Here is a 21,960-nt window from a genome sequence, read left to right on the forward strand (position 1 = left end):
GGGTACAACAGCATTAGAAGAGGGAGGGTACAACACAACAGCATTAGAAGAGGGAGGGTACAACACAACAGCATTAGAAGAGGGAGGGTACAACACAACAGCATTAGAAGAGGGAGGGTACAACAGTATTAGGAGAGGGAGGGTAGAACACAACAGCATTAGAAGAGGGAGGGTACAACAGTATTAGGAGAGGGAGGGTACAACACAACAGTATTAGGAGAGGGAGGGTACAACAGCATTAGAAGAGGGAGGGTACAACACAACAGTATTAGGAGAGGGAGGATACAACAGTATTAGGAGAGGGAGGGTACAACGCAACAGTATTAGAAGAGGGAGGGTACAACACAACAGTATTAGGAGAGGGAGGGTACAACACAACAGTATTAGAAGAGGGAGGGTACAACAGTATTAGGAGAGGGAGGGTACAACACAACAGTATTAGAAGAGGGAGGGTACAACACAACAGTATTAGGAGAGGGAGGGTACAGCACAACAGTATTAGAAGAGGGAGGGTACAACAGTATTCGAGAGGGAGGGTACAACGCAACAGTATTAGGAGAGGGAGGGTACAACACAACACTATTAGGAGAGGGAGGGTACAACAGTATTAGGAGAGGGAGGGTACAACGCAACAGTATTAGGAGAGGGAGGGTACAACAGTATTAGGAGAGGGAGGGTACAACACAACAGCATTAGAAGAGGGAGGGTACAACAGTATTAGGAGAGGGAGGGTACAACAGTATTAGGAGAGGGAGGGTACAACACAACAGTATTAGGAGAGGGAGGGTACAGCACAACAGCATTAGGAGAGGGAGGGTACAGCACAACAGTATTAGAAGAGGGAGGGTACAACAGTATTAGGAGAGGGAGGGTACAACGCAACAGTATTAGAAGAGGGAGGTTACAACACAACACTATTAGGAGAGGGAGGGTACAACAGTATTAGGAGAGGGAGGGTACAACGCAACAGTATTAGGAGAGGGAGGGTACAACACAACAGTATTAGGAGAGGGAGGGTACAACAGTATTAGGAGAGGGAGGGTACAACAATATTAGGAGAGGGAGGGTACAACACAACAGCAATAGGAGAGGGAGGGTACAACACTATTTGAAGAGGGAGGGTACAACAGTATTAGGAGAGGGAGGGTACAACAGTATTAGGAGAGGGAGGGTACAACAGTATTAGGAGAGGGAGGGTACAACAGTATTAGGAGAGGGAGGGTACAACACTATTTGAAGAGGGAGGGTACAACAGTATTAGGAGAGGGAGGGTACAACACAACAGTATTAGGAGAGGGAGGGTACAACAGTATTAGGAGAGGGAGGGTACAACACAACAGTATTAGGAGAGGGAGGGTACAACAGTATTAGGAGAGGGAGGGTACAACACAACAGTATTAGGAGAGGGAGGGTACAACAGCATTAGGAGAGGGAGGGTACAACAGCATTAGGAGAGGGAGGGTACAACACAACAGTATTAGGAGAGGGAGGGTACAACAGTATTAGGAGAGGGAGGGTACAACACAACAGTGTTAGGAGAGGTAGGGTACAACAGTATTAGGAGAGGGAGGGTACAACACAACAGTATTAGGAGAGGGAGGGTACAACACAACAGTATTAGGAGAGGGAGGGTACAACAGTATTAGGAGAGGGAGGGTACAACACAACAGTATTAGGAGAGGGAGGGTACAACACAACAGTATTAGGAGAGGGAGGGTACAACAGTATTAGGAGAGGGAGGGTACAACAGTATTAGGAGAGGGAGGGTACAACACAACAGTATTAGGAGAGGGAGGGTACAACGCAACAGTATTAGGAGAGGGAGGGTACAACAGTATTAGGAGAGGGAGGGTACAACACAACAGCATTAGGAGAGGTAGGGTACAACAGTATTAGGAGAGGGAGGGTACAACAGTATTAGGAGAGGGAGGGTACAACAGTATTAGGATAGGGAGGGTACAACACAACAGCATTAGGAGAGGTAGGGTACAACAGTATTAGGAGAGGGAGGGTACAACAGTATTAGGAGAGGGAGGGTACAACAGTATTAGGAGAGGGAGGGTACAACAGTATTAGGATAGGGAGGGTACAACAGTATTAGGAGAGGGAGGGTACAACACAACAGTATTAGGAGAGGGAGGGTACAACACAACAGTATTAGGAGAGGGAGGGTACAACAGTATTAGGAGAGGGAGGGTACAACAGTATTAGGAGAGGGAGGGTACAACAGTATTAGGAGAGGGAGGGTACAACAGTATTAGGAGAGGGAGGGTACAACACAACAGCATTAGAAGAGGGAGGGTACAACACAACAGCATTAGAAGAGGGAGGGTACAACAGTATTAGGAGAGGGAGGGTACAACAGTATTAGGAGAGGGAGGGTACAACACACCAGCATTAGAAGAGGGAGGGTACAACAGTATTAGGAGAGGGAGGGTACAACAGTATTAGGAGAGGGAGGGTACAACAGCATTAGAAGAGGGAGGGTACAACAGCATTAGAAGAGGGAGGGTACAACACAATAGTATTAGGAGAGGGAGGGTACAACAGTATTAGGAGAGGGAGGGTACAACACAACAGTATTAGGAGAGGGAGGGTACAACAGTATTAGGAGAGGGAGGGTAGAACACAACACTATTAGGAGAGGGAGGGTACAACAGTATTAGGAGAGGGAGGGTACAACACAACAGTATTAGGAGAGGGAGGATACAACAGTATTAGGAGAGGGAGGGTACAACACAACAGCATTAGGAGAGGGAGGGTACAACACAACAGCATTAGGAGAGGGAGGGTACAACACAACAGCATTAGAAGAGGGAGGGTACAACAGTATTAGGAGAGGGAGGGTACAACACAACCGTATTAGGAGAGGGAGGGTACAACACAATAGTATTAGGAGAGGGAGGGTACAACAGTATTAGGAGAGGGAGGGTACAACAGTATTAGGAGAGGGAGGGTACAACACAACAGTATTAGGAGAGGGAGGGTACAACACAACAGTATTAGGAGAGGGAGGGTACAACAGTATTAGGAGAGGGAGGGTACAACACAACAGTATCAGGAGAGGGAGGGTACAACAGCATTAGGAGAGGGAGGGTACAACAGCATTAGGAGAGGGAGGGTACAACACAACAGTATTAGGAGAGGGAGGGTACAACAGTATTAGGAGAGGGAGGGTACAACACAACAGTGTTAGGAGAGGTAGGGTACAACACAACAGTATTAGGAGAGGGAGGGTACAACACAACAGTATTAGGAGAGGGAGGGTACAACACAACAGTATTAGGAGAGGGAGGGTACAACAGTATTAGGAGAGGGAGGGTACAACAGTATTAGGAGAGGGAGGGTACAACACAACAGTATTAGGAGAGGGAGGGTACAACGCAACAGTATTAGGAGAGGGAGGGTACAACAGTATTAGGAGAGGGAGGGTACAACACAACAGCATTAGGAGAGGGAGGGTACAACAGTATTAGGAGAGGGAGGGTACAACAGTATTAGGAGAGGGAGGGTACAACAGTATTAGGATAGGGAGGGTACAACACAACAGCATTAGAAGAGGGAGGGTACAACAGTATTAGGAGAGGGAGGGTACAACACAACAGCATTAGAAGAGGGAGGGTACAACAGTATTAGGAGAGGGAGGGTACAACAGTATTAGGAGAGGGAGGGTACAACACAACAGTATTAGGAGAGGGAGGGTACAGCACAACAGCATTAGGAGAGGGAGGGTACAGCACAACAGTATTAGAAGAGGGAGGGTACAACAGTATTAGGAGAGGGAGGGTACAACGCAACAGTATTAGAAGAGGGAGGTTACAACACAACACTATTAGGAGAGGGAGGGTACAACAGTATTAGGAGAGGGAGGGTACAACGCAACAGTATTAGGAGAGGGAGGGTACAACACTATTTGAAGAGGGAGGGTACAACACAACAGTATTAGGAGAGGCAGGGTACAACAGTATTAGGAGAGGGAGGGTACAACAATATTAGGAGAGGGAGGGTACAACACAACAGCATTAGGAGAGGGAGGGTACAACACTATTTGAAGAGGGAGGGTACAACAGTATTAGGAGAGGGAGGGTACAACAGTATTAGGAGAGGGAGGGTACAACAGTATTAGGAGAGGGAGGGTACAACAGTATTAGGAGAGGGAGGGTACAACGCAACAGCATTAGAAGAGGGAGGGTACAACACTATTTGAAGAGGGAGGGTACAACAGTATTAGGAGGGGGAGGGTACAACACAACAGTATTAGGAGAGGGAGGGTACAACAGTATTAGGAGAGGGAGGGTACAACACAACAGTATTAGGAGAGGGAGGGTACAACAGTATTAGGAGAGGGAGGGTACAACACAACAGTATTAGGAGAGGGAGGGTACAACAGCATTAGGAGAGGGAGGGTACAACAGCATTAGGAGAGGGAGGGTACAACACAACAGTATTAGGAGAGGGAGGGTACAACACAACAGTATTAGGAGAGGGAGGGTACAACACAACAGTATTAGGAGAGGGAGGGTACAACAGTATTAGGAGAGGGAGGGTACAACACAACAGTATTAGGAGAGGGAGGGTACAACACAACAGTATTAGGAGAGGGAGGGTACAACAGTATTAGGAGAGGGAGGGTACAACAGTATTAGGAGAGGGAGGGTACAACACAACAGTATTAGGAGAGGGAGGGTACAACGCAACAGTATTAGGAGAGGGAGGGTACAACAGTATTAGGAGAGGGAGGGTACAACACAACAGCATTAGGAGAGGTAGGGTACAACAGTATTAGGAGAGGGAGGGTACAACAGTATTAGGAGAGGGAGGGTACAACAGTATTAGGATAGGGAGGGTACAACACAACAGCATTAGGAGAGGTAGGGTACAACAGTATTAGGAGAGGGAGGGTACAACATAACAGTATTAGGAGAGGGAGGGTACAACAGTATTAGGAGAGGGAGGGTACAACAGTATTAGGATAGGGAGGGTACAACAGTATTAGGAGAGGGAGGGTACAACACAACAGTATTAGGAGAGGGAGGGTACAACACAACAGTATTAGGAGAGGGAGGGTACAACAGTATTAGGAGAGGGAGGGTACAACACAACAGTATTAGGAGAGGGAGGGTACAACACACCAGTATTAGGAGAGGGAGGGTACAACACACCAGTATTAGAAGAGGGAGGGTACAACAGTATTAGGAGAGGGAGGGTACAACAGTATTAGGAGAGGGAGGGTACAACAGTATTAGGAGAGGGAGGGTACAACAGTATTAGGAGAGGGAGGGTACAACAGTATTAGGAGAGGGAGGGTACAACACAACAGTATTAGGAGAGGGAGGGTACAACGCAACAGTATTAGGAGAGGGAGGGTACAACAGTATTAGGAGAGGGAGGGTACAACACAACAGCATTAGGAGAGGTAGGGTACAACAGTATTAGGAGAGGGAGGGTACAACAGTATTAGGAGAGGGAGGGTACAACAGTATTAGGATAGGGAGGGTACAACACAACAGCATTAGGAGAGGTAGGGTACAACAGTATTAGGATAGGGAGGGTACAACACAACAGTATTAGGAGAGGGAGGGTACAACAGTATTAGGAGAGGGAGGGTACAACAGTATTAGGATAGGGAGGGTACAACAGTATTAGGAGAGGGAGGGTACAACACAACAGTATTAGGAGAGGGAGGGTACAACACAACAGTATTAGGAGAGGGAGGGTACAACAGTATTAGGAGAGGGAGGGTACAACAGTATTAGGAGAGGGAGGGTACAACACACCAGCATTAGAAGAGGGAGGGTACAACAGTATTAGGAGAGGGAGGGTACAACAGTATTAGGAGAGGGAGGGTACAACAGTATTAGGAGAGGGAGGGTACAACAGTATTAGGAGAGGGAGGGTACAACAGTATTAGGAGAGGGAGGGTACAACACAACAGTATTAGGAGAGGGAGGGTACAGCACAACAGTATTAGAAGAGGGAGGGTACAACACAACAGCATTAGAAGAGGGAGGGTACAACAGTATTAGGAGAGGGAGGGTACAACACAACAGTATTAGGAGAGGGAGGGTACAACAGTATTAGGAGAGGGAGGGTACAACACAACAGTATTAGGAGAGGGAGGATACAACAGTATTAGGAGAGGGAGGGTACAACACAACAGTATTAGGAGAGGGAGGATACAACAGTATTAGGAGAGGGAGGGTACAACACAACAGCATTAGGAGAGGGAGGGTACAACACAACAGCATTAGGAGAGGGAGGGTACAACACAACAGCATTAGAAGAGGGAGGGTACAACAGTATTAGGAGAGGGAGGGTACAACACAACAGTATTAGGAGAGGGAGGGTACAACACAATAGTATTAGGAGAGGGAGGGTACAACAGTATTAGGAGAGGGAGGGTACAACAGTATTAGGAGAGGGAGGGTACAACACAACAGTATTAGGAGAGGGAGGGTACAACACAACAGTATTAGGAGAGGGAGGGTACAACAGTATTAGGAGAGGGAGGGTACAACACAACAGTATTAGGAGAGGGAGGGTACAACAGCATTAGGAGAGGGAGGGTACAACACAACAGTGTTAGGAGAGGTAGGGTACAACAGTATTAGGAGAGGTAGGGTACAACAGTATTAGGAGAGGGAGGGTACAACAGTATTAGGAGAGGGAGGGTACAACACAACAGTATTAGGAGAGGGAGGGTACAACACAACAGTATTAGGAGAGGGAGGGTACAACAGTATTAGGAGAGGGAGGGTACAACACAACAGTATTAGGAGAGGGAGGGTACAACACAACAGTATTAGGAGAGGGAGGGTACAACAGTATTAGGAGAGGGAGGGTACAACACAACAGTGTTAGGAGAGGTAGGGTACAACAGTATTAGGAGAGGTAGGGTACAACAGTATTAGGAGAGGGAGGGTACAACAGTATTAGGAGAGGGAGGGTACAACACAACAGTATTAGGAGAGGGAGGGTACAACACAACAGTATTAGGAGAGGGAGGGTACAACAGTATTAGGAGAGGGAGGGTACAACAGTATTAGGAGAGGGAGGGTACAACAGTATTAGGAGAGGGAGGGTACAACAGTATTAGGAGAGGGAGGGTACAACACAACAGCATTAGAAGAGGGAGGGTACAACGCAACAGTATTAGGAGAGGGAGGGTACAACAGTATTAGGAGAGGGAGGGTACAACAGTATTAGGAGAGGGAGGGTACAACAGTATTAGGATAGGGAGGGTACAACACAACAGCATTAGGAGAGGTAGGGTACAACAGTATTAGGAGAGGGAGGGTACAACGCAACAGTATTAGGAGAGGGAGGGTACAACAGTATTAGGAGAGGGAGGGTACAACACAACAGCATTAGGAGAGGTAGGGTACAACAGTATTAGGAGAGGGAGGGTACAACAGTATTAGGAGAGGGAGGGTACAACAGTATTAGGATAGGGAGGGTACAACACAACAGCATTAGGAGAGGTAGGGTACAACAGTATTAGGAGAGGGAGGGTACAACAGTATTAGGAGAGGGAGGGTACAACAGTATTAGGAGAGGGAGGGTACAACAGTATTAGGATAGGGAGGGTACAACAGTATTAGGAGAGGGAGGGTACAACACAACAGTATTAGGAGAGGGAGGGTACAACACAACAGTATTAGGAGAGGGAGGGTACAACAGTATTAGGAGAGGGAGGGTACAACATAACAGCATTAGAAGCGGGAGGGTACAACAGTATTAGGAGAGGGAGGGTACAACAGTATTAGGAGAGGGAGGGTACAACAGTATTAGGAGAGGGAGGGTACAACACAACAGCATTAGAAGAGGGAGGGTACAACACAACAGCATTAGAAGAGGGAGGGTACAACAGTATTAGGAGAGGGAGGGTACAACAGTATTAGGAGAGGGAGGGTACAACACACCAGCATTAGAAGAGGGAGGGTACAACAGTATTAGGAGAGGGAGGGTACAACAGCATTAGAAGAGGGAGGGTACAACAGCATTAGGATAGGGAGGGTACAACAGCATTAGAAGAGGGAGGGTACAACAGCATTAGAAGAGGGAGGGTACAACACAATAGTATTAGGAGAGGGAGGGTACAACAGTATTAGGAGAGGGAGGGTACAACACAACAGTATTAGGAGAGGGAGGGTACAGCACAACAGTATTAGAAGAGGGAGGGTAGAACACAACACTATTAGGAGAGGGAGGGTACAACACAACAGTATTAGGAGAGGGAGGGTACAACAGTATTAGGAGAGGGAGGGTACAGCACAACAGTATTAGAAGAGGGAGGGTACAACAGTATTAGGAGAGGGAGGGTACAACATAACAGCATTAGAAGCGGGAGGGTACAACAGTATTAGGAGAGGGAGGGTACAACAGTATTAGGAGAGGGAGGGTACAACAGTATTAGGAGAGGGAGGGTACAACACAACAGCATTAGAAGAGGGAGGGTACAACACAACAGCATTAGAAGAGGGAGGGTACAACAGTATTAGGAGAGGGAGGGTACAACAGTATTAGGAGAGGGAGGGTACAACACACCAGCATTAGAAGAGGGAGGGTACAACAGTATTAGGAGAGGGAGGGTACAACAGCATTAGAAGAGGGAGGGTACAACAGCATTAGAAGAGGGAGGGTACAACAGCATTAGAAGAGGGAGAGTACAACACAATAGTATTAGGAGAGGGAGGGTACAACAGTATTAGGAGAGGGAGGGTACAACACAACAGTATTAGGAGAGGGAGGGTACAACACAACAGTATTAGGAGAGGGAGGGTACAACACAACAGCATTAGAAGAGGGAGGGTACAACACAACAGCATTAGAAGAGGGAGGGTACAACAGTATTAGGAGAGGGAGGGTACAACAGTATTAGGAGAGGGAGGGTACAACACAACAGTATTAGGAGAGGGAGGGTACAACACAACAGTATTAGGAGAGGGAGGGTACAACACAACAGCATTAGAAGAGGGAGGGTACAACAGTATTAGGAGAGGGAGGGTACAACACAACAGTATTAGGAGAGGGAGGGTACAACACAACAGCATTAGAAGAGGGAGGGTACAACACAACAGCATTAGAAGAGGGAGGGTACAACAGTATTAGGAGAGGGAGGGTACAGCACAACAGTATTAGAAGAGGGAGGGTACAACAGTATTAGGAGAGGGAGGGTACAACAGTATTAGGAGAGGGAGGGTACAACAGTATTAGGAGAGGGAGGGTACAACACAACAGTATTAGGAGAGGGAGGGTACAACAGTATTAGGAGAGGGAGGGTACAACAGTATTAGGAGAGGGAGGGTACAACAGTATTAGGAGAGGGAGGGTACAACAGTATTAGGAGAGGGAGGGTACAACAGTATTAGAAGAGGGAGGGTACAACAGTATTAGGAGAGGGAGGGTACAACGCAACAGTATTAGGAGAGGGAGGGTACAACACAACACTATTAGGAGAGGGAGGGTACAACAGTATTAGGAGAGGGAGGGTACAACAGTATTAGGAGAGGGAGGGTACAACACAACAGTATTAGGAGAGGGAGGGTACAGCACAACAGCATTAGGAGAGGGAGGGTACAGCACAACAGTATTAGAAGAGGGAGGGTACAACAGTATTAGGAGAGGGAGGGTACAACGCAACAGTATTAGAAGAGGGAGGGTACAACACAACACTATTAGGAGAGGGAGGGTACAACAGTATTAGGAGAGGGAGAGTACAACGCAACAGTATTAGGAGAGGGAGGGTACAACACAACAGTATTAGGAGAGGGAGGGTACAACAGTATTAGGAGAGGGAGGGTACAACAGTATTAGGAGAGGGAGGGTACAACACAACAGCATTAGGAGAGGTAGGGTACAACACTATTTGAAGAGGGAGGGTACAACAGTATTAGGAGAGGGAGGGTACAACAGTATTAGGAGAGGGAGGGTACAACGCAACAGCATTAGGAGAGGGAGGGTACAACAGTATTAGGAGAGGGAGGGTACAACACAACAGCATTAGGAGAGGGAGGGTACAACAATATTAGGAGAGGGAGGGTACAACAGTATTAGGAGAGGGAGGGTACAACAGTATTAGGAGAGGGAGGGTACAACAGTATTAGGAGAGGGAGGGTACAACAGTATTAGGAGAGGGAGGGTACAACAGTATTAGGAGAGGGAGGGTACAACAGTATTAGGAGAGGGAGGGTACAACAGTATTAGGAGAGGGAGGGTACAACAGTATTAGGAGAGGGAGGGTACAACACAACAGTATTAGGAGAGGGAGGGTACAACAGTATTAGGAGAGGGAGGGTACAACACAACAGTATTAGGAGAGGGAGGGTACAACAGTATTAGGAGAGGGAGGGTACAACAGTATTAGGAGAGGGAGGGTACAACAGTATTAGGAGAGGGAGGGTACAACACAACAGCATTAGGAGAGGGAGGGTACAACAATATTAGGAGAGGGAGGGTACAACAATATTAGGAGAGGGAGGGTACAACACAACAGTGACACTGCACAGGGGTTTCTTCATTGTCCGCTATCAGCCTGTAATGTCCCTGTCCATCAATCCTTCATCATTTTGATTATAACCCCCCTCTCTTCATATTCACTGAACTCCATGGTTATGGGCTGTAATACCACAATCTGTATTCTCTACACTACAGTCTGTTAGAGGCTGTCACAGGTTTTATAGCAATTTCCTAGTCTGCGAGGGTTCTGACCCCACCACCCAGAGATAATGACACCATGATGTGCTCCTGATGTGGTTGTAGGCAGTGCTCTTGCTGCCTTGGCTCTGAGGTTGGGATTGACTGTCGAAGCACCTCCTGCTGTCTGAAAGTGGAGCCTCCAAATTGTCCAATGAATTCCAGTGCCCCCCCAGTGTTTTTGCCTCTTGGAAGTGGAACACAACCTAGCAATCTCATTTGCCATTCCAAATGTATTGTGTATGATGTCATTCCTATTCCAGGGGGTGAAAGACAAGGATATGAATGTGCATGGTGGCTTTGTCTAGAGGGTGACATCAAGGCATGGACGAATAGTTGGTTCCAGTGAAGTGGTGCCGTTGGCAGTGTGGCCACTACAGTATGCCTACTGTATGTGTTCACCAGCAGTGTGAATAGTGTGTCTGTTTCCTTACAATTTATCTATGTGAGGTCTAAGAGCCCTTTCGCCTCCATGCTATCCAAGCAACTAATTGGTTTATTAGCCCGGCCTGTCTTTCAGTTTGACTGGCACAAGCGCCTATTCACTTAATCTCAAGCAAGCAGGCAGGCTGAGTGTGTGAGTTAGTATGTGGAGCAGGGAGCTGGTGTTTAAGTGTCTGGGTGGTGTTAGCGACACAGCAGGCATCAGAGAGCTGTGCTGATACTGATCTGCTCATTAGACACCGTTATTCCCCATGCAGCTCTGACACACACCGCCCCCTCTGTCAGTGGAATGCACCGATCACAACGCCGGATCTGACTGACCCCTGACCTTGTCCGTGTGGTGATGTCATAGACAGAGAGGGATAGTCAGTGGGGTGGGTCGTCAGATGATTTGTCACCACTCCACCTGGTCTTAAATCTTTTTGTTAAAACAGTGGTCCCTCCACCTCTTGTTTCTCACTAACACACATTCCAGGCCCTGATGAATGAGTGTCATGTTTCACTGGGCTGTAGTGGAGCCAGCAAACCTTAGAGGTTGTGGGCCTCACAGGGGTAATGGATGGCCCTCAGGGTGATAGCCGCAAGGTGAACATGCCTGACCTTACACCACTTTGGCCTTGTAGGACAAACACAGGACAGAGACATGGAAACTTGACCACGTTTCACTCCTGTCACTTCACCAGATCACTAACAAATCTCAGAGGGGCCAGTACTGTCCTGGAAAATCAACGACTGGTTGGCACCATGTGCTAATTTGGTCGAAGGCTGTCCAATTACATAGATCTCTTTGGTTATACTGCAAGGACATTTGGATGTGATTATGTGATGCTTGTCTTATGTTTGCAGTATAAACAAATACAAACGTTTTGGTGGCCACTGATTCCATGGTTACCTTGATTTGTGTCATCTCCAAGGGGGCAGTAGTGCGCTCTCATCCCCAGAGCCATATATAGTATACAGTACCTATATATCTCTGTATACATTTCTCTCTGCTCAGCCCTGATATGTGTTGACTAGTTAGTTAACAGCTCTGACCTGTATGTTATTTTCCTCCAATTAATATTTTTTTGTCTCTTTTTTATTTTTATGGTTCCACTAGTCGAGAGCTCTTTTAAATGATGAAGAAAGCTGATTAGAATGCAGTTCATAGCTACAGAACTCATTATAGCTCTGTGAACCCTGACCCACACTGTTCACTTATTCCTCATTAGCTGTCATCTGTTGTCATGGTTTCACAGGGCTAGGAACATCCATGTGGCACTTGAACACGGTTAGGTATTGTACCTGTGTTGAAATTAATACATATTTTTTTATTCAAACTTTACCGTTTGAACAAGTGTATGTATAGTCCATATTTCTCTCAAGAAGCTTGCCTGGTCCATGATCCCCATCCACAAGGGAGGCTGTACAGTAGCCTAGGTGACAGTTACAAATGGCTGAGCTGACTAATCAAATTAAATTAGACCGTAGTCACACTTCAGTAAGAATTGTAATGATATTACGTTATATGGCAGTTACTGATGGCCTGTCATGGCTGGCGCCGGTGTTCTCACCTCAAGACCTCTCTGGGGCTGCCTGTTATTTCATCTATACAGGGCTGGGCTCCGGTTCACACCCAACACCTCAGATACAAGACCACAGAGCAGAGTCAGTAATGCAAACACACATCAGTCAGATTGAGAGAGGGAAAGGCATCTTCAGAAATATAACTCTGCCTATGACTAAAGGGATTATTGCAGTTATTTGAAGGAACATAGCGGAAATCCTTCACATATCTCCAATTCTCCAGACATCTGCTCCAAAGAATGGTTTGGCTGTGTTGTTCAAGCTATAGATTATAGTGATAAACATCAATATTACAGGTATATTACAAGTATATTGTAATTGTGTCATGCCTATGTTGACATGCTTAGTGATGGTGACCACCTAGCTGCATTATTTTGTAGTGACTCAGTCCTGCCACTGTGCCCATAGGAAAAGGTCCCCTTCCTGGAAAGAATGGTTGGAAAGTCCGAAGTTATGGTAGAGTTAGGGTTGCAAAATAAAACTTTCAATAAATTCCCTGGATTTCCCGAAGACCCGGTTGGAGGTTTCCTTGAATCAGTAGGGAATAAGCAGGAAATCCATAGTCCTCAAACCAGGGTTTCTGGAAAACCAGGGAATTTATTGAAAATTCAAAGAATTTTGCAACCCTAGGTGGATTGTAGAGTTGGATCCACATTCCTATATTCCAACCTGACTGAAGGGACACTGTGTTTGTTTTTCTTAGTCTGTGTGTCTTGTGTCTATGTAAGTAATTCTGTCTGTGTGTGTTTTTTGTGTGTGTAACTCTGTGTTCCTGTCTGTGTGTGTGTGTGTATCTGTTGTGAGTGAGAGTGTATTTGTGTGTGTGTTTGTGTATGCCGTACACTACCGTTCAAAAGTTTGGGGTCACTTAGAAATGTCCTTGTTTTTTTGCAAATTCTTTGTCTATTAAAATATCATCAAATTGATCAGAAATACAGTGTAGACATTGTTAATGTTGTAAATGACTATTGTAGCTGGAAAAGGCTGATTTTTAATGGGGTATCTACATAGGCGTACAGAGGCCCATTATCAGCAACCTTCACTCCTGTGTTCCAATGTGTTAGCTAATCCAAGTTTATCATTTTAAAAGGCTAATTGATCATTAGAAAACCCTTTTGCAATTATGCTAGCACAGCTGAAAACTGTTGTTCTGATTAAAGAAGCAATAAAACTGGCCTTCTTTAGACTAGTTGAGTATCTGGAGCATCAGCATTTGTGGGTTCGATTACAGGCTCAAAATGGCCAGAAACTAAGAACCTTCTTCTGAAACTCGTCAGTCTATTCTTGTTCTGAGAAATGAAGGCTACTCCATGCGAGAAATTGCCAAGAAACTGAAGATCTCGTGCAAAGCTGTGTACTACTCCCTTCACAGAACAACGCAAACTGTCTCAAACCAGAATAGAAAGAGGAGTGGGAGGCCCCAGTGTACAACTAAGCAAGAGAACAAGTACATTAGCATACAGCTGGCAGCTTCATTAAATAGTACCCGCAAAACACTAGTCTCAACGTCAACAGTGAAGAGGCGACTCCGGGATGCTGGCCTTCTAGGCAGAGTTCCTCTGTCCAGTGTCTGTGTTCTTTTGCCCATCTTAATATTTTATTTTTATTGGCCAGTCTGAGATATGGCTTTTTTTTTGCTACTTTGCCTAGAAGGCCAGCATCCCAGAGTCTCCTCTTCACTGTTGACGTTGAGGTTGGTGTTTTGCCGGTACTATTTAATGAAGCTGCCAGTTGAGGACTTGTGAGGCATTTGTTTCTCAAACTAGACACTCTAATGTACTACTGTAGATATTTTTGTTAGCTGCATGTGTGACATAACTCCACCTGTCCTATTTATGATATAATTTACAAAGATTATACTTTTTTTAATCAATTAGTATATTTGAGTTTAACCATAATATTTGTTGTAGTATTTGTTCTGTCTCTTCTGGTGGATTAAACTGACCTCAGTATTTGTGTTTGGCTCCGGAGCCCGGAGCCAGGCAGCAGACTTCACAAGATTTTAGCTGATTACTCTTCAGTGGAAGTGCTGCCGAACTAATGGCAGCACAACGACATCCAACTATAATAGAGATTAAATGAAAAAGCAGATCAGGAGAATCTAATTAACTTGGCAGTGGAAAGATTGCGTATTTTGGGAGAGTTTGAGGTCCTATAGCATCTAAGCGTCTCAGCGAGGAAGACGTGTTTCCCTAAACAATGAGTTCCTCCAGGGATCATCTTCTCTCGTTTAGCCTGGAAATACAATCAGCCTCCCATTCTCCACACACAGAGATAATGCCATTTGCTTCCTGACGCATTAATGCTAATCTTTTTATTGCAGCGAAACAGAGAGAGGGAAATTACCCCTGTGCTTCAGAGCGCTTATACTGAGGAACAGGCAGCTTTGTGGAGCGAGCTTTGATGAAAGAAATACTCACTTTGTGGTTTTTAATCATCTCAGAGTATTAACAAGCTTTCCTGATAAGAAAACAAATGAAATATAAAATCAGAGAATAAACAAATGCAATTATCTATGGAAATGAATGTTGAAGCTGTTCAGATCAATCCTATTACTCGGGGGATGGGGATTTGTAAACACTTACAGTGAATATTGTTAATTTATCACGGTAGGCTTTAGCTTGTTGTTTCCTTTGCATCCCAGATAACAGTCTCCTCCCTCAAACTGCCAGTCTGGAGCGAAGATCCAAAATGTCAGATCACACTTTCAGAATCTTTGATGCTGTATCCTGTAAGATGACAGACTTTGTCATGTGTGTGTGTGTGTGTGTGTGTGTGTGTGTGTGTGTGTGTGTGTGTGTGTGTGTGTGTGTGTGTGTGTGTGTGTGTGTGTGTGTGTGTGTGTGTGTGTGTGTGTGTGTGTGTGTGTGTGTGTGTGTGTGTGTGTGTGTGTGTGTGTGTGTGTGTCACTGTCCATCCAACGTGTGCATGCAGGCTTGGTTGTGTTTTGTTGTGGATGAGTGTATTACTGTGTTGTTGGAGGATTTCCCCACTCTTCCATCTTAAGCCTTTGAAAAGCCTTATGTTACAGACTGCACAGCAGGACTGACACAGTCACAACAAAATAATCAGTCTTTTAGTTTTTGCCCTTCGAAGCTGCAGGAATGTTCCTGTTGACCAGGGGGGTGGATGTCAAACACAAGGATGTGCATTGTTTCACTCTCAGCCACTATGAATGATGTCACAGTTTTGCAGCACGGGCCCATTCCCCACAGGACACCCTTTGTTATTATGCATAGTTTGGATACGAGTGTGTGCATGATACAACTGTTTGGAATCAAAAGAAATGCCTTTCAATTATAACAGCTTACTAGCCAGAGGCTTACAGTAGTAGGGTTAATCAGTACAAATGACAGCTTGAGGTTTAGTCAAACCCTAATAATGATTAAATATCTATTTGAATTATGGAATACTAAAATCCACATTGTCATAGGCTTATACTAAAATTCATAAAATCTCACTGTAGAATGGGCTCATTTAATGCTAAACATCGTACACATTATTGAATAAGTCATTTTTAAGGGGTTAATTAAGTAATTAGTGATCTGCGTGATTCGCCATTGTGAGCTGGCTTTGGGGAGATGGTGGAGGGAGAGACTGTGGTCCTGCCCAGCAACAGTCCCAGTAGGACCTCTGTACTTCCTGTGGATTCACAGAGAGACAGAAACATAACCTCAATTCACTAGGAAACAGGATTTCCATATTTCCTTAATCACATTTGGTGAACTACATCTCTTGTCCTCCTTAATGATAAGTCTGTTCTGTCTGAGCACGGCGAAGGGGAGCCAGTGTTTTCAGGCATTTGTACAATGTGTGAGTGACAAAGGCTGCGTGCTGGCTGGAGCAGGGGGCCCTAGGGGCCAGGGACCAGGGCTGTGGCGGGTGAGGCTGGGCCAGGAGAGGCACTCAGTGTGTAGGTGTGAGGAATGCATGGGCAGTTGGACAGCTATGGTCTAGACAACACCAGCACAATGGACCCAGTGTTCTGCTGCATAGCAACGACAGAACCCACAGACCCCAGATGCAAGCCATTCAGACCCACTTGGACTGAAGGTCTAGCTGAGAGATGTGTCTGAATTATGTGCTGCGGGTGCAACTGTCTGCGCCTGCGGTTCATTTGTAGTCCACTGTTATATATTCTTCTTCTGAGATATTTAGCCACCACTGCAATATTCTCTGATCAGGTTTACAGGTCTATGTGTGTACCATCATTGAATGTCTTTCTTTGTGCCTTGTGGTATTTTGACAGGTAGTTAAGCCTGTTACTCTGGGCTCAGGTCTTCTCTCCTGGGCCAGGGGGATTGATTAGTGGGCCCTGGTGGGGGGTGGCTCATTAGCTAAGTAGTGAGAGGGGAGGAGGGGAGGGAGTCTAATTGAAGTAATGTCTGACTCTGATGTGATGGTCTAATCTCTGTGTCTGAACTGGCTCTCTGTTTAATTGATAGCTGTGATCTCACCGAGGGTCTGACAAGAGAGACTGGGACTGTTGTACGGGTCGCATGAGACAACAGTCCCATGAGACCATGTACAACTCTGAACTTCACACGTGTGTGTGTGTGTGTGTGTGTGTGTGTGTGTGTGTGTGAATGTGTGCTGCGAATGTGTGTATTGAGCACCAGAAGTGAGTCTACTTCAGTGAAACAGCTCAATCACCATGGAGATTGATACCACTCAGGACCTTTGGCTTCTTTCTTTCCTTCTTAATGAGGTTGAGCCAATCAGTTGTGTCGTGACAAGGTAAGGGTGGTATACTGTACAGAAGACAGCCCTATTTGGTAAAAGACCAAGTCCATATTATGGCAAGAACAGCTCAAATAAGCAAAGAGAAACGACAGTCCATCATTACTTTAAGACATGAAGGTCAGTCAATCCGGAAAATTTCAAGAACTTTGAACATTTCTTCAAGTGCAGTCTCAAAAACCATCAAGCGCTATGATGAAACTGGCTCTCATGAGGACTGCCACAGGAAAGGAAGACCCAGAGTTATCTCTGCTGCAGAGGATACATTCATTAGAGTTACCAACCTCAGAAATTGCAGCCCAAATAAATGCTTCACAGAGTTCAAGTAACAGACACATCTCAACATCAACTGTTCAGAGGAGACTGCGTGAATCAGGCCTTCATGGTTGAATTGCTGCAAAGAAACCACTACTAAAGGACACCAATAAGAAGAAGAGACTTGCTTGGGCCAAGAAACCCGAGCAATGGACATTTGACCGGTGGAAATCTGTCCTTTGGTCTGATGAGTCCAAATTTGAGATGTTTGGTTCCAACCGCCGTGTCTTTGTGAGAGGCAGAGTAGGTTTACATGTGTGGTTCCCACCATGAAGCATGGAGGAGGAGGTGTGATGTGTGGGGGTGCTTTACTGGTGACACTGTGATTTATTTAGAATTCAAGATACACTTTACCAGCCTGGCTACCACAGCATTCTGCAGCAATACGCCAATACATCTGGTTTGCGCTTAGTGGTACTATCATGTGTTTTTCAATAGGACAAGGACCCAACACCTCCAGGCTGTGTAAGGGCTATTTGACCAAGAAGGAGAGTGGTGGACTGCTGCATCAGATGACCTGGCCTCCACAATCACCCGACCTCAAACAAATTGAGATGGTTTGGGATGAGTTGGACCGCAGAGTGAAGGAAAACCAGCCAAGTGCTCAGCATTTTGTTTTTATTTTGTGGTGCCAGAATAACAACCTATCCCTCAACGTAACCAAGACTAAGGGGATGATTGTGGACTACAGGAAAAGGAGCACTGAGTACGTCCCCATTCTCATCGACGGGGCTGTAGTGGAGCAGGTTGAGAGCTTCAAATTCCTTGGTGTCCACATCAACAACAAACTAGAATGGTCCAAACACACCAAGACAGTCGTGAAGAGGGCACGACAAAGCCTATTCCCCCTCAGGAAACTAAAAAGATTTGGCATGGGTCCTCAGATCCTCAAAAGGTTCTACAGCTGCAACAGTGCAACATCAAAAGGTTCTACAGCTGCAACATCGAGAGCATCCTGACCGGTTGCATTACTGCCTGGTACGGCAATTGCTCGGCCTCTGACCGCAAGGCACTTCAGAGGGTAGTGCGTACGGCCCAGTACATCACTGGGGTAAAGCTGCCTGCCTTCCAGTTCCTCTACACCAGGCGGTGTCAGAGGAAGGCCCTAAAAATTGTCAAAGAACCCAGCCACCCCAGTCATAGACTGATCTCTCTACTACCGCATGGCAAGCGGTACCAGAGTGCCAAGTCTAGGACAAAAAGGCTTCTCAACAGTTTTTACCCTCAAGCCATAAGACTTCTGAACAGGTAACCAATGGTTACCCGGACTATTTACATCTATTTACAGAGTCCAAACAGTACCAGGCGATAGACAGGCTTGAGTTCAGGACAGGCAGGGATTCAGTGAACAGGTCCGAGTCCAATCAGTACCAGGCGATAGGCAGGCTCGAGGTCAGAACAGGCAGAGTGGTCAGGCAGGCGGATTCGGCGTCAGGACAGGCAAGGGTCAAAACCAGGAGGGCTCTGAAAAAACAGAGACTGGGAAAAATAGGAGCTAGGAGAAATGCTGGTTGACTTGGCAAAACAAGACAAACTGACACAGAGACAAACAGGGATAAATACACAGGGGACTAATGGGGAAAACAGGAGACACCTGGAGGTGGGTGGAGACAATCACCAAGACAGATGAAACAGATCAGGGCGTAACACTTATACAGTTATTGTGTAATACTCTGATTTACCAAGTTCATTTCTCAAAGGACACCCCTTGTATGATATAAAAAAATGATTTACAAATGTATTTTGTGGTGTGGTTGTTGGGTAGGGGCTGCATGACCGACACTGAGATATTCTACCCAGTTGATATTATACTGAACATAAATATAAATGCAACATGCAACAATTTCAAAGATCTTACTGAGTTACAGTTCATTTCAGGAAATCAGTCAATTGTAATAAATTCATTAGGCCCTAATCTATGGATTTCACATGACTGGGAATACAGATATGCATCTGTTCACAGATACCTTAAAAAAGAAGTAGGGGCGTGGATCAGAAAACCAGTCAGTATCTGGTGTGACTACCATTTGCCTTATGCAGCGCGACAGATCTTTCGCATAGAGTTGATCATGCTGTTGATTGTGGCCTGTGGAACATGTTCAGTTTCCAGGAATTGTGTACAGATCCTTGCGACATGGGACCGTGCCTCATCATGCTGAAACATGAGGTGATGGAGGTGGATAAATGGCACAACAGTGGGCCTCAGGATCTCGTCACGGTATCTCTGTGAATTCAAATTGACATCGATAAAATGCAACTGTGTTCATTGTCCGGAGCTTATACCTGCCCATACCATAACCTCACAGCCACCATGGGGCACTCTGTTCACAAAGTTAACATCAGCAAACCGCTCAGCCACACGACACCATACATGTGGTTTGCGGTTGTGAGGCCGGTTGGCCGGACTGCCAAATTCTCTAAAACGACCTTGGAAGCGGCTTATGGTAGAAAAATGTACATTCAATTCTCTGGCAACAGCTCTGGTGGACATTCTTGCAGTCAGCATGCCAATTGCACACTCCCTCAAAACTTGAGATATTTGTGGCATTGTGTTGTGTGACAAAACTGTACATTTTAGAGTGGCCTTCTATTGCCCCCAGCACAAGGTGCACCTGTGTAATAACCATGGGTGTTTAATCCGCTTCGCGATGTGCCACACCTGTCAGGTGAATAGATTGTCTTGTCTTGGATTTGAATGTGTGTGCTGTAGTACAACACACTGCCCGTAATAGTGTTTAGACATGCATTATTAGATTGACTAACATGTAACGGTATCACAACCGGCCGTGATTGGGAGTCCCATAGGGTGGCGCACAATTGGTCCAGCGTCGTCCGGGTTTGGCCGGGGTAGGCCGTCATTGTAAATAAGAATTTGTTAAGGTTAAATCTAATCAAATACGGAGTGTATAATGTGTGTATAATGTGCTCATGTATCTGAGCAAAAAGGGGAGACTGATGAGACAAAAGAGAAATAAGAATAGTTTTTGTGAGGAGGGAAATGCCAAGTGAGTCTATAGCCAGTGGGCAGATAATACAAATAGAGATGAGATTGGTGAGGAGGAAAAGATTGAGCCGAGGTGGCTGGGGGAGGTATGTGTGTTTTGCTGGGGTAATTTTTTTTGTTGAAAAACTCAGTGTCTGTGCCCCTCCAAGGTCTGAGCACAGGCACTAAACATTCCACACAGCCAGGGGGAGAGAGAGGACAAGATTCATTAACATAAGAAGAGGTCCTTCGACCAATCACAGCCCGGGAGTGGGAACGGGATTGTGCAGGAACTGGGGGGTGTCAGATTACTGCGCATTCTTCCCTCCCTCCCATGGCCAGAGACAGAGAGCAAGAGGGAGTCGGGAGAAGCAGCAAAGGACAGACACGGAGAGAGAGAGAGAGAGAGAGAGAGATGTAAATGGGACAGTCTCATTCTTGCACTTTGAGATCACAGTGCCAGAGAATGTGTTAGAATCTGCCCAAGTCCTTCTGCCTGGGAAAGAGACAACAGGGAACTTTAACTGGTGGCGAGACACAGGGTCTGTTTCCAGGACACAGGGTCTGTTTCCAGGACACAGGGTCTGTTTCCAGGACACAGGGTCTGTTTCCAGGGCTAAATCGCTGCCCTGTTACTCCTGTCTGGAGTCTGTCGCACGGACTCACACAAGAGGGCTGAAAATGAACTATCTGGTGAGTGTGTAATGTGTGTGTTTGCTGTTCCCATTTCTGTGTGAACACTTTTGTCAGGACATACTAAATGCCCCAAATGGGAAAGAGTAGAGATGTGGAAAAAAGAGAGGGAGGGCAGCACACTGAGGGAAGAGAAGGACAAGAGTGGGGGGAACTTGAGTTAACATGTTTTCTGTGTATCTTACCTTTTGTTAGTTATCAGCACAACTTACTTTGTTTGCTGTGCTATGCGTCTCAGAATGTTTATTGTGTTGTGTATTTTAGGTAGATAGAAATGTTAAGTTAAAATTCTACACACGAAAGGAGAAGAATAGAACACAAGTAAACTCTCCTTGGTCTTTTTCATACTAGTTCCTGAACAAAGTTTAGTGTTATTTTCTGCTGTCCTGTATGGTTTGTAAAGGCCCCGCTTCTCTGAAAGGGGGAGAGTTGGAGGACTTAAGACGCTGTTAGAAGAAAGGGCTTTGGAACAGGCAGACAGGAGGGAGAGCCATGGAGCTCCGCTGCTCTGGGCTGGCTCTGCT

At 45.9% G+C, this 21,960-nt stretch overlaps 1 protein-coding gene across 2 annotated transcripts in view; it reads left to right on the plus strand.

Annotated features, from left to right (window-relative positions):
• LOC129862514 (breast cancer anti-estrogen resistance protein 1-like) overlaps positions 1-21,960 on the plus strand; it is a 189,312-nt gene that overhangs the window by 121,398 nt on the left and 45,954 nt on the right. Inside the window, exon 1 of one of the 2 annotated variants that reach the window (XM_055934265.1) lies at positions 21,019-21,436. The exons of the other annotated variant lie outside the window; for it this stretch is intronic. Within the exon in view, the coding sequence (XP_055790240.1) occupies positions 21,425-21,436 (12 nt within the window). The 5' untranslated portion in view covers positions 21,019-21,424. Of the gene's footprint in view, positions 1-21,018; positions 21,437-21,960 lie in introns of those variants that run through there. 2 annotated transcript variants of the gene reach the window in all.

The sequence above is a fragment of the Salvelinus fontinalis genome, chromosome 9 (assembly GCF_029448725.1).
Source record: "Salvelinus fontinalis isolate EN_2023a chromosome 9, ASM2944872v1, whole genome shotgun sequence".
NCBI lineage: Eukaryota > Metazoa > Chordata > Actinopteri > Salmoniformes > Salmonidae > Salvelinus > Salvelinus fontinalis.